Source organism: Papaver somniferum, chromosome 1 (genome assembly GCF_003573695.1).
Source record: "Papaver somniferum cultivar HN1 chromosome 1, ASM357369v1, whole genome shotgun sequence".
Taxonomy (NCBI): Eukaryota; Viridiplantae; Streptophyta; class Magnoliopsida; order Ranunculales; family Papaveraceae; genus Papaver; species Papaver somniferum.
Window position 1 is genome coordinate 208,429,003 of NC_039358.1, and position 12,838 is coordinate 208,441,840.

At 38.2% G+C, this 12,838-nt stretch overlaps 1 protein-coding gene across 1 annotated transcript; it reads right to left on the reverse strand.

Moving 5' to 3' along the window:
* Positions 1-1,929: 1,929 nt before the first annotated feature.
* LOC113314305 (probable serine/threonine-protein kinase kinX) lies at positions 1,930-4,590 on the reverse strand. Its single transcript, XM_026563101.1, has 2 exons — positions 4,411-4,590; positions 1,930-3,595 (listed from the first exon to the last, which is right to left on the reverse strand). The coding sequence occupies exons 1-2, from the start codon at positions 4,423-4,425 to the stop codon at positions 2,141-2,143; spliced, it is 1,470 nt and encodes a 489-aa protein (XP_026418886.1). The 5' UTR covers positions 4,426-4,590; the 3' UTR covers positions 1,930-2,140.
* Between the last annotated feature and the right edge of the window lie 8,248 nt (positions 4,591-12,838).

Sequence of the window (12,838 nt, forward strand, 5' to 3'; positions counted from 1 at the left end):
AAATTATCCTTCACAAGTCCGAGAGTTTGAACCTCATTACTACAACCCCCAAAAAAACACCAATCATTAACCATTGTTTTTTACAATACTCAACCGGTTTTGGGTAGTCCGTGCCGTATTCATCCTCAAATTTCTTCAAGTTACATTCGTAAATTTCCTCGGTCATCGACCAAACTTTGTACCATGCTTTCATGAACATTTTCCAAATAATTCCATCCTCCTTCCACTTTTCTTCAAATAACCTATCCTCTTCCTTACGTTCTTCCACGGTTAATTTACTAATGCGCTCATCCTCTTCCTTTGACCTCTTGGTACCCTTCCTTGGTCTTTTAGCTTGGAAATGATGATGGCAATTGGTTTTGAGATTGCATTGAATGTGCCACGTACATTGCAAGTTTTCGTCTTCCGGAAACACTACCGCTATTGCATGCATTAAGGCTTGATCGTTATCCGTTACAATAACCCTTGGAAAATTATCACCGTTATAAATGGACCTCAACGTCTCCAAATCATTTCAAATTGAGTGTCACTAACATGATTATTTTGAACTACCACGCACATGTTATCTTTTGCCTTGTTCATAAGCCATTCCTTTGCCTCCTTCTTACTTCCAAATGTCTAAACGTGCATAAAACAAACCAAATCTAATAAGCATAACCATTTAACATATAAATTTTGAAAAAAAAAAGTAGTAATGAGTATACTAAATCGTTTGCATAGTATAGGAAGTATCGGGCCTCAAATAGAAATCATTAACAAACTCTTCAACGGCCTGCATATGAAAGCAACAAATTATTATACAATAATCGGAGGTTATTAAATAAGTCAAACTGCCGAATATACTATATTCGGAATCCTATCGGTTATCTAAAACACCCGATTTATGCAAATGAATGTACACAGTTTACTGAGTGCAAAAAATGATATAATCGGAAGCTAAAATATATAGTAAAACAGCCGAATATAAATAACCGGGAGATAACTTTAATCGATAAACATCCGATTTTCAAGTTTTCGGAAATTTTATTTTGAGGTCACTGTTATATTCGGCAGTCAAATAATGTTAAACTATCACCGATTGTAAAGGATAAGAATACTGAGTTTTGAAATTTTTTGAGGAATTCGTTTTTGGGGCAATTCGGGGGTAAATAACTCTACATAACTACCGAATGTAGATTTTTTTGGAAAACCAGTTTGGGGTTTTTTCTCATATTCGGCAGTAAACTACTATCTTGGAACTACCGAATATACATATTTGGTAATCTGTGTGTTATATTCGTAAGTTTATTCGAGAAATTATCTACCGAATCTGGGTAGTTCATGGCATTCAATGCATGCAATAACCGGTTTTTCTTGTTTACAAAAGCACACAAACGCATGCAAATCGAGTATTTGAGTTTCTTAACACAATACCTGTGTTTTACATGCATTGTTAGCTTCAATATCAGGCGATTCTCCATTTTCTTCCATGAAAGGGTCGTTTAGGTTTTCCTCTCCACAAAAGTTTGGATCACTCAACATATACCCCAAATCGTCTTCGCCATGATTCTCACCTTCTTCTTCTTCATATCCATCCATTTTTGTAGTGATAAAATGGGTTTTCCCTTTTTTCCTTCACCTTCTTCTCTATAACTCTAACAACTCAAAAATGAAAAAGAAATGGAAAAAATGAAACAGAAATCATTCTAATACTGCACCGACTACAATCGGAAGTTTGGGTAATATTTTGGCTTCCGAATGAAATCGGAGGATAAAAATGTTATCATATCCTCCGAGTATTAAGGGTAATTTTGCCATTACGAATTACGCGAGATAAGGGCTGACTACATTTTCCCTTTGGGTGACCTTTTTTGTTTTATTATTGGCCCCTAAACCCTTTTGAGTGGCCCTTAAAAATGGGAGGTTATTTATATCATCAAATGACACCACATATTTCAATATCAAATAATTAATCAAATACTAGAGATAACAATAACGTCGATTATGAATTAAATTCAAAAGAAAGAAATATAGATAAAACTGCATCTCTTGTTGCATCCTCAAACCCTTACCGGATCATTCTTAATACTAAAAATAATGACCCCAATAATAATGACCAAATCTCAAACACCATCCTCATACTCTGCAGAAAACATGTTGATCATATAGCAATGGCTTTCTCTTCTTCAACCTTCTTCTCCTCAACTTTCTCTTCTTCTTGGGCTACTTTTGGTTCTTCAACGGCAACAGAAGTTTTAATATCTTCCTCCATGTGTGCGGGTGCAGAAACAACAACAACTGGCTCGTCTTCTACAACTGCATCTGTAGAAGCAGCAGCAACTACAGCTGGCTCTTCTTCGACCTTCTTCTCCTCAACCTTCTCTTCTTCTTGGGTTACTTTAGGTTCTTCAACGGCAGCAGAAGTTATGGTTTCTTCTTCAATATGTGCGGGAGCAGAAACAACAGCAACTGGCTCGTCTACTACTACTGCATCATCGAAAGAAACTACAGATTCTTCTTGATCAGCTTCTCGAGAAGTTGCAACAACTACAGTTGGCTCTTCTACTACTACTTCGTCAACGACGGGAGAAGGTACAATCTCCTCTTCAACAGCCTCCGGACCTGGAGTTACGGCAATAACTGGCTCTTCTACTACTACTGCATCAGTAGTCGCAGCAACAACTGCGACGTCCTCTTGATCAACATCTCGGGTAGTTGCAGCTACAACAATTGGCTCTTCTACTACTACTGCATCATCGGTAACTGATTTTGCAGTCTCTTCTTCGACAACTTCTGGAGTGGAAGCTGCAACATCAACAGTTTCTTCTACTACTGCTGCATCAGTGCTGGTGGAAGGAGTTGTGATTTCTTCTTGATCAACATCTCGAGTGGTGGCTGCTACGATAACTGGTGGCTCTTCTACTACAACTGCATCAGTTGTGTCAGAAGCGACGATTTCTTCTTCAACAACTGCAGGAGTGGGAGTGGCAACCGGCTCTTCTACTACAACTTCATCTTCAACAGCTGCGGGAGTGGAAGCAGCAACAATTGGCTCTTCTGCTATTGCAGCATCAGCGGCGTCTGAAGTTACGGTGGCTTCTGCTTCAACAACGGGATCTTCTATTGAAACAGCGTCAGTGGTTGTAGCAGCTACAACTTCTTCAGCAGCTGGGGTTACTTGCTCTTCTACTACTTCCTCCGCGGTATCTAGTTGTCTTTCTATTAGGACTTCGGTGTCAGCAGCGACTGATTCTGCTTCTAGTTTTTCTACAACTGTAACTTCTTCAGTTGCAGAAGGTTCAATGTTTTCCTTCTCTACTTCTTCCTGTGGTGCTGCTGATTTTGGTTCTTCTACTTCAACTTCGCGCTCCGCAGTAGTACTAGTGATGATTGGTTCATCATTTGTCTCTGTTGATTCAACATGGGAAGGAACAGCTACAACTTCCTCTGCAACCTTTTCGACGTCGACTGGAGAAGCTTCAGTTTGTAAAGTTGTTTCTTCTTCTGATGGTTTTGAAATAACTTCTTCATGAGTAACTGCAACTGATGGTTCTTCAACCACTACTGGTGCTTCGGTTACATGGGTGTTCACCACCTCTACTGGAGCAGTTTCGACCTGTGCACATGTTAACATACCATACGATCAGTCACATGCACATACACTGATGCATTCGAACAAGTGTGGCCAGTCAAAAAGTATCGTTAGAAAATTACTGTTAGTAAAAAAGAGTCAAGGTTGGTCAACGAAAGTGTTTCCAAGGTCAAAAGTTTATTTGCATATGCTTAACAATGATATGTATCACATCTGCGAAAGTGATCTTTATTTTGAATCTCTAGAGTTTCTATAGAATCTTACCGTGGTTTTAAGATAGTTGTGAATTCGGCCACGATATCATACCGATGATGATGTGATGCAGAGGGAATAGTAAGCACATGAGATCTAAGTGCTAGTTTTAGCAAATCAAAGTTTCCAATATTTTCGATTACCAGAAACCCATGTTTAATATTCAATACTAATCTCTAATCTCGATCTTATAAAACCCATCACAAGTAGCCAGGCTTTCTAGATGTACTTTCCGATTAAGAACGTAACAGTCTTTTAGCATGTTTGGATGGAGATAAAAATATCAAGTCTCAAAACCTCAATATATCAACCTACCTACGGTCTAAATCCTACATCCGATCGCCTACTTAATTACCAACTTTTCTGTTTTGTGGTTTTTTACACCATGAACTAAAAAAAAAAGATCGCAAGTGGAGATGGTGAAGTTCTGGATTGAACTCGCGATCTAAATCAAAGTTCGTCTGGACTAAAACTCTAGCAGTATTTTTTTTGTTAAGTAAAACTCTAACAGTAACTTAAATAAATAACAGTGTAGAAAAACATAAACTACAATGAGGAAGAGAAAGAGAGACATAAAGATATTTCACCTGGACAGAAGCCATGGATGGAAGAAGATGAATTAACTGAAGAAGAAGATCTTAGAAAAGATAACTGAGATCGAGATCGAAGAAGGTGATCACTGAGAAAATACTTGATGAATGAAGAAATGAAGACAGGAGATGCGACTATTTATACTGCCACTCTCTAAAATGCTCAAACAAAAATCTGACGAGACAACACGTCCGACCCCATCAACCAGCATTACATAATTGCGTCTAAAGAACATGGGTTTCCCTGCAGGGCCAGCTCAAGATTCTTGCCTCTTTCATCAATTCTTTTTTGATTTTACCACCTCAGTAAATTAATTTTACCCACTTTGTGATTATGACATTCTATATTTCTCTTGTTCATCATTTTTCTCTTCAGTCAAACTTTTTAAAAAATAATGGCAATGTTATTTCAAGAAAAACATGTTTAAGCACGTATAAGTTTAGACCAAGTGATGAACTTACAATAATGGATTTGTTATGTTGCAACTGGATCAAATAAACTCCGATTACATAGTTTGACATGATGTAAAATTCAGGTGACAAAGTAAATTTTGGACCGGTGGTTTGTTAACCCTAACCCTAACTCGTGACCGACTCATAGGCAAGTGGAATCCTTGACAAGACAAGGAAACAACCGTACCTGATGGCTGATGCTGATATTTTTACCAGCAAGATTCTAGGGTGCCGTACACGACTAGAGTCCAACTAAGCTACTGCTAGACATCCGACTAAGCTTCAATGTTGAGTCACTACCACGTGGTATTGCTTCTTTACCGCCCCTAGCTTTCACTTTTGCCTTTATTTTTTATTTTTACTGTTATCATGTATCTCTGAATTTTGAATCTTTGATTGAATCAGATTTATAAAAATAATAGAGTTAATAGTTAACCGTCATAAACCCTGTGTAAATCTTTAAGGTCCCCGCGGAGGCATACACCGGGAAACTATTCTTTTTGATATTTGGTAATTCAAATTACATTCTTTTTTTAAAGGAAAAATAGTACAAAGTACGAGCCAAAAGAGATCAATGAGCTGTGTTTGCTTGTTCTCTTTTGGTACATTAAAAATTAATTGATTTTAATTCTCTTTTTAACCTTACACTCTGTAACCACTAATGACCAAAAACTATTGCGATCTCAAGAAGATCAGCAGGAAATCCTCCTCCTCATCAAACCGAGCCGAATGGCATGTTGAGATGTTTGATTGATGTTGAAATGTCAGTAAACGGTGGGTCCTTGCCTGGCTGAATAAAGTTTTAGACGGTGGAGATATGACCCACGCAGTTCTATTCTACCAACATTATGGGATTGATTTGAACTTCCCCGCCAATACTTTTTTGTAAAGTTCTGCGTAATCATCAATAATGGTCTATCGTGCTCTTTGTGTGTTCTCGACAGCTACATTTGTAGGCTCCAACTTGTCCATCTTAACACTTGAGCGTTGCCTTGTATAATGTTCATGGTGCTGTTGCAAAATCTTAAAAGAAGTTTTTAATTTATCTGGACTGCTGATGACTTTGAGTTCAAATTTCATCCGCACCGATCACCTTAAAAATTGAGAAAATGAGTTAATTTTATCGATAGGCGAGGCTGTGCAGTTTTTTTATTTTTCTTTTAATTGATCATGCATGCATGCATTTATAAAGAACCATTAATTGGAGGATAAAAAAAGAAATTGGGAATATAAGAAAAGGACAGAAATTGGTTTTAGATATCAATTCGGGATCACCCCTTATCTAAGTATTTTACGTATTACCTAATCTACCCCTCACTAATCAGGATTAGTGATTAATAATAATTAGTAAAATCTTAAGATTTTTTATAAATGATTAGTGTGTGTTTTATTTGAATTTGGGTGAGTGAGGTGAGAGTAGAAGGAGGGAAAAATATTTTTGAGTGGAAATTTTTTTGTGAAAATAGCAGATGATTGTGAGGAGAGAATTGCAGCTGCTGAATCTTTATCTCTACTACAACAAGGAGCTAACGACAACAACTCTCAATTGCAACTCTTTGTTAAGCCAACACCCTTGAATGATGATTTTGACGAGTATGGAGAGTTTTTCGAAGAAGCTACACAAGAAAGTAAACTTGCACAACATGCAAGCATCCCCAATACAAAGGTAAAGCTGCTAGGAGGTTGAAAAATCGATTTTTTTCTTTAAACCCGCCATTTTTTCAACTGTAAAACCTCGGTGCCGGCATGGTCGTAGTATGAATACCATGCCCGCAGACGCGTTACCGGCATGGTATTCATACTATGACCATGCCGGTAAAGCGATATCCCCCAATTTGAATATTGATCCGGCATAGTATTCTACCAAAAAACTATGCCGGTACACAATTAACTTTTTTACCTACCAAGGAATATACTACAGAATATTAAACCGGCATGGGTTCATTGATAGGTTACCATGCCGGAACTGCATGAAAAACATACAGGAAACATTTCCATGTAAACCCAAAAACCGACATGGAAAATTAATAACCATCAACGCCGGAACCAGTTACCGGCGTGGTACCATCAATTTCGAGAATGCCGGCAGTGGTACCGGCGTTGTTGAGTTTCAAATTTACAATGCCGGCACCTACAAAAAAATATACAGGAATGAATGTTTTCCATAGCTAAATACCGGCATTACATATCAATTAATTGGAATGCCGGTAGCGTATACCGGCTTGAGACAATAAATTACGACAGTGCCGGCACCTTGTTTTCCGGCGTTGCTGTCTAATGAATAATGTATGCCGGAATATGTTTCAAATTTGGTCTTCAGTTTTGGTTAAGTTCGACAATGCCGGAACATTGGTCGAGCATGCCGGTACTTGTTTCCGGTATAGTGTTTTAATTTCGTTTGGAACTAATTTTCGTTCGATCTTTAGGTGGTGACAAATATTGATCCAACAAATGCAAAACCGCTTTATCGGGATATGTCGGAATACTATAAAATACCTCAGGTATGTGACCAAAAAATACTTTACTAATGGATTGCTAGTAATGAACCTTCTAATGAATGTGAAATTGATCTTATGTAGGGAATAATAGATCGAAATGAAGCAATCGCTTGGGCTAAAGAGACGGCTCTTAAGAACATGTGTGTGTTGGTGAGGAATACCGAACGTTCAAAGAGGCGTTTTGAGATGGCTTGCGAGAGAAGTGGGAAATACAAGGAGAAGAATAGCCACAAGAGAAAGGATTATGTATATCCAAAGAAGACTAATAGGGTATACAAGACTCGTACAAGGAAGAATGATTGCCCGTTTAAGCTTGTTTTCCGCTTAAATGACATGAACAATTGGGATTGTGAGGTTTTGTGTGGCTGTCATAACCACCGGGATCCGAAAGATTTTGTTGGTCACTCCCTAGTTGTGAAGCTGAAACCTCATGAGTTCGAGGATGTAAAGAGATTGACCAAAGCACTTATCAAACCGAGACAAATTCTTAGAGGCTTCAAGGAAAAGGATGAGTCCAACGTGTCTTCTCTACATACAATTTATAGCGCACAAGCAACTATTAGAAGGGTGAAATGGGAAGAGAGGTCCGTTATGCAAGAATTTGAGAAGATGGCTTGGGATTACAACTACACGCGTATCATTAAAATAGGGCCGGACGAGAAGCCCCTTCAAATATTCATTTCGCATCCTTTGCTTTCACAATTGGCAAATACATGTTGTTGTATTCTTATGATGGATTGTACCTACAAGACAAACAAATACAATATGCCGTTGTTCAACATCGTGGGGCAAACCTCGGACAAGGTAACATTCACATTGGATTGGTGTTTAATGGAAAACGAGAGGGACTATAATTATCATTGGGCATTACGACAATTGAAATTATTCTTTCGGGAAAATCAACTTTGAGGGTGATCGTAACCGATCAAGATGATGCATTAATGAAAGCAATATCCGACGTCTTCCCGGACGCACAAAATTTCCTATGTACATATCATATACGTCAAAATATCATAAAAACTTGCCATGCCTTGTTTGAACTCGCTAAGGCGGATATTAAGAAGAGAATGATTGTTCAACTAGAGGAAGATGTTCGAAAGAACAAACTATCCCCCGAAGAAGAAGAAGATGTGAGAGGCAAGATAAAGGAGCGAGTGGACAAAGAACATACTGAAAATCATAAAAAGTGGTTGGAATTTCTAAGATATTGGGAGAAAGTTTATTGGTCTCTTACCGAGGTTATGTACGAAAAGAGATTGGAGAAGTTTATTGCCGATTGGAACGAAGTTTATCCGATTGCCGTCTGGTATTGTCGGACTCAATGGTTGGATAAGTTCAAGGAAAAATTTGTGCGTGCATGGACAAACCGGTATAGACACTTCAAGACTGAAGCAACTAGTGCATAGGAGTCCGCTCATGGGAGATTTAAAAATATCATCCATTCCGGTCAAGGAAATGTGGTTACGGTCACCGAGGCAATGGACAAATACTTTAAGGATGATATCAATAGGATCAAGGTGGCTTTTGAGAAAATCTCAATGGAAAGGATGACTCGATTTCTTCGTTATCATAAGTTGCTCCAAGGAATAGAATTCAACGTCTCTCATTGGGAAATAAAACATATGATGAGACAAATGGAATATGAGAAAAATTACGGAAAACCAGGTGATGTGTGTATTTGTCCCGACATGTCCTCATTGGGGCTTCCGTGTCGTCATATGCTTGTGAAGTATGAAGAAGTGATACCTATTGAGGTTATTGATCCGTTTTGGAAGCAACTATGTTTCGACCCTCCCCCTTCGGGAGATCCCGGTCAATCTCCATGGGATACGAACGAAGCAAAGGAATTCTACGAAGCTTACACACGTGGCACCTCGGTAAGCCGGCAAGTCTTGTTGAGCCAACTAAGGCTAATTACTCGTCCATGGATCACACAAGGCGAAGAGCCAGGAAAGGGAGATCCAATAGGTAGACCCCAAACTAAAACGTCAAGGAGAAAACAGAGGGTAAAATTGAAAGGAATGACTCAACATGAAGAGAACGCGCAGCAAGTAAGAAACGAGATCAAACCGCAAGTGAGATTTCGGAACAAAGGTTCGTGGAAGCGCAGGTTCCAGACAAAAGAGGTAGGCCGAGGAAGGAACCGTTATCAAGTCAACAACAAACGAAGGATTCCGTATCTACACCAAAAGCCAACTCATCGGAGGTTCCATGAAGAGGGGTAGGCCGCCAAAGGTATCAACATCAGGTTACAAAGAACAACAAGGTGAGCATTCTGAAGTCATACCCATAGTCAATCTAGCGGAGGTTCCAAGAAAAAGGGGTAGGCCACCAAAGGTATCAACATCAGGTTACAAAGAACAACAAGGTGAGCATTCCGAAGCCATACCCATAGTCGATCTAGCGGAGGTTCCAAGGAAAAGGGGTAGGCCACCAAAGGTATCAACATCAAGTGACAAAGAACAACAAGGTGAGCATTCCGAAGCCATACCCATAGTCGATCTAGCGGAGGTTCCAAGGAAAAGGGGTAGGCCTCCAAAGGTATCATCATCAAGTGACATAGAACAACAAGGTGACGAGGCAAAGTTGGTGACAAACCCAAGTTATATGAAAGTTGATGTAGTTTTAGTTCCAAGGCGCAAGGGTAGGCCAAGGAAGTACGGACTCCCATCACATATCGAAGACAATGCAAGTGTAGAGATTGCAGAGGATGGTTTGGATATAATCAAGTTAGAAAAGGGTAATATGAAGATGTATAAGGATCCCAGAACAGGTAGGACAATTAGAAGTTATCATACCAAGATACAGTCTTACATAGACCAACTTCCTGAGGTTATTCGCGAGTATATTGTATATACGGATGATGTCGATGGAGATGGAAATTGTGGCTATCATATTGTAACCCATCCCGGATGGAAATGTAACCCATCCCGGACGATATCTTCCAACAGATTCGGGAAACGCTCAAAGGTTCCGCAATTGTTGAAAAGGGATGGAAATAGTTAATCTTTAACCAAATGTAATCCATTCTATGTTTTTTAGCATGTTTTAATTTAAAGTATCAAATCCAATGTAATAGACTTCTTAGGAATGAAATAAAAGAACAATCGAAATGGATTTATACTCAAAACTAGTAGACTGCCGGCATAGAAGCAACCAATATTACAGTGTCGGGTTCTGTCGACTATGAAAATTTGGGAAAAAATCATAAAACCGGCATAGCTTGTAGAAAAACGACTATGCCGGTACCTTCCAATTTCTATACAGGAACATGAAATTTTTAATCTTTTAATTCCGGTATGGCTTTATCAAACATTTCCTTGCCGGTACCAGAAACCGGCAATGAACTATAATTTTCTCGCATGCCGGAACCTAACAGAATTTTTCAGGTGTACATTACAATCATCGAATCTATGGTATCTTTCCCAATTTTTGACCAACAAATCTACCCCTTTATACATTTTTGCCATTTCAGAATTCCACAAAAAAACAAATCACAAATGGCGGAGCCAGGATTCGAGAAATGGGTGGGCAAGTTGCCAATCAACACATATTTTATGGGATGCAAAATGGTTAAAATGACTAAAAATGGAATAAATTAGTTCTAATTAGGCTTGGAAACTTACATCTGAGGGTGCGCATTTGCACACCCTCCTCTACATGTGGCTCCGCCATAAGGTGGCCAAGTTATCCAATCAAATTGTGATTTCGGTGATTTTGGTGATTTTGGTGAAGGCGTGCAGCATTGATAAACTCAAATTTGCTACATTTTTCATTGAGATTTTTAAACACAAAATTAGTTAAAAAGACCACAATAATTCCTGGATGAAAAAGACATTTAGATTTTGATACTATTTAAATGGACAAAAATGTAAAAATAGCGATGATTTAACAGTTTCATCATATCCATTTTCAAATACTTTTTCTTATTTTTAATTTACATCAGGATGCATCCAGTTTCATTCTTGCTATTTTTTAAGTTTAAGTCAAGATGAATCCAATTTCATCCTTACTATTTTTTTGGTGTCCATTTCATCCATAATAATTTTTACTCGTCCATTTAAACCATGTTTTAAAAATATCTAGACAAATGATCCATTTTCCGATTTTTAAAGCCATGCAGAGTACTTGTTCTGAAAAATGTATTCAAGAAAATGAAAGGATCAACGAAAAGACAAGAAGAAAAGGTAATTAAGCTGTCAAAATTTCATGATTCATTTACCACCGTCCACCGTACAAATAAAGCACTAATTGATCATCAAGATCTTGAGAATGCTATTCTTTGTTGGTCCTTCGGCTAGACGGTGGTACAGTTTGTTGCCCTCACTAAAAGATACAGTCAGTTGCATTTTATATATGGTCTTTGGATATTGATTAAGTTGAAAAATCTGAAATTAATTTGGGAACGTAATTTCTCACAAATGACTCCAAATTCAAAGGATAAGAGAGTGTTAAGACAGCACATGACAAATACTTTTGAATGAATAAAATTAAAAGCTAAACTAGATTACCGCAATGGGGTGGGGGGCCGACCGATGTTTGGGAGTGCTACGATGGAGTTCTAATGGGATGGGTTTTTATGACAATTTCGTAACACTGTTTGCAACAATTTTGGTTACAGTAGTTTAATAACATTTATATGATAATTATTTTGTAACAATTTTGTAACAATTCTTTGTAACAATTTTGGAATAACAACGTAGTTTTAGATCATGTGGCTGAATTTTTCTTGTAATCAATGGTCAGGCTTAAAATTAAGAGTATAGGTGACGGTTTTCTTGCCATTTTCACGCAACATTTACCGTCAATCGACTCGACTTCCGATCGTTTTGATTGCGCCAAACCATAGCCAGGGTTGATGACTCTTCGATCGTCGATCCAATTTCGTAGAAAAAACACCAATCGACGTTCAATTTTTGCGATGAAAATTGAAAAAGGCGTTGCGTGCAATTGCATTTTTTGCCCCCATAGTGAACACATAGAAGGACTCCCTTCGGTCGTCCAATTAGAGCAAGTCTTATGGTGGAATCCATCCATCTTTCATCTTCCACGCCACCTCAGCACTTGGAACTGTGGATGGAAGCGCAAGTATAATGGTGGAATAATAGAAATGTTATTCTTAATGGAGCTAAAAAAACGCAATTAAGAATGGAGCTAAAAAAACGCTATTAAGAATGAAGCTTTTTTCTCAGCCGTTAGATTTCAACAACTCATTTTAAATCTACGGATGAAAAAAAACGCAATTCTTAATGGTGTTTTTTTAGCGCTATTCTTATTAGCGTTTAGCGCTATTCTTATTGGCGTTCAGATGGATTCCACGAACCCTTCCACGAAATCGTGAAACCTTAATTGGATTTTCTGTGAAAGACCCCAACTTGGAAGCCAATAGACTTGACATTCCATGGTTTTTCCACACTTGGAATAGTTTGGATTCCACCATAAGACTTGCTCTTAGTAATATAATAAAATTTCAT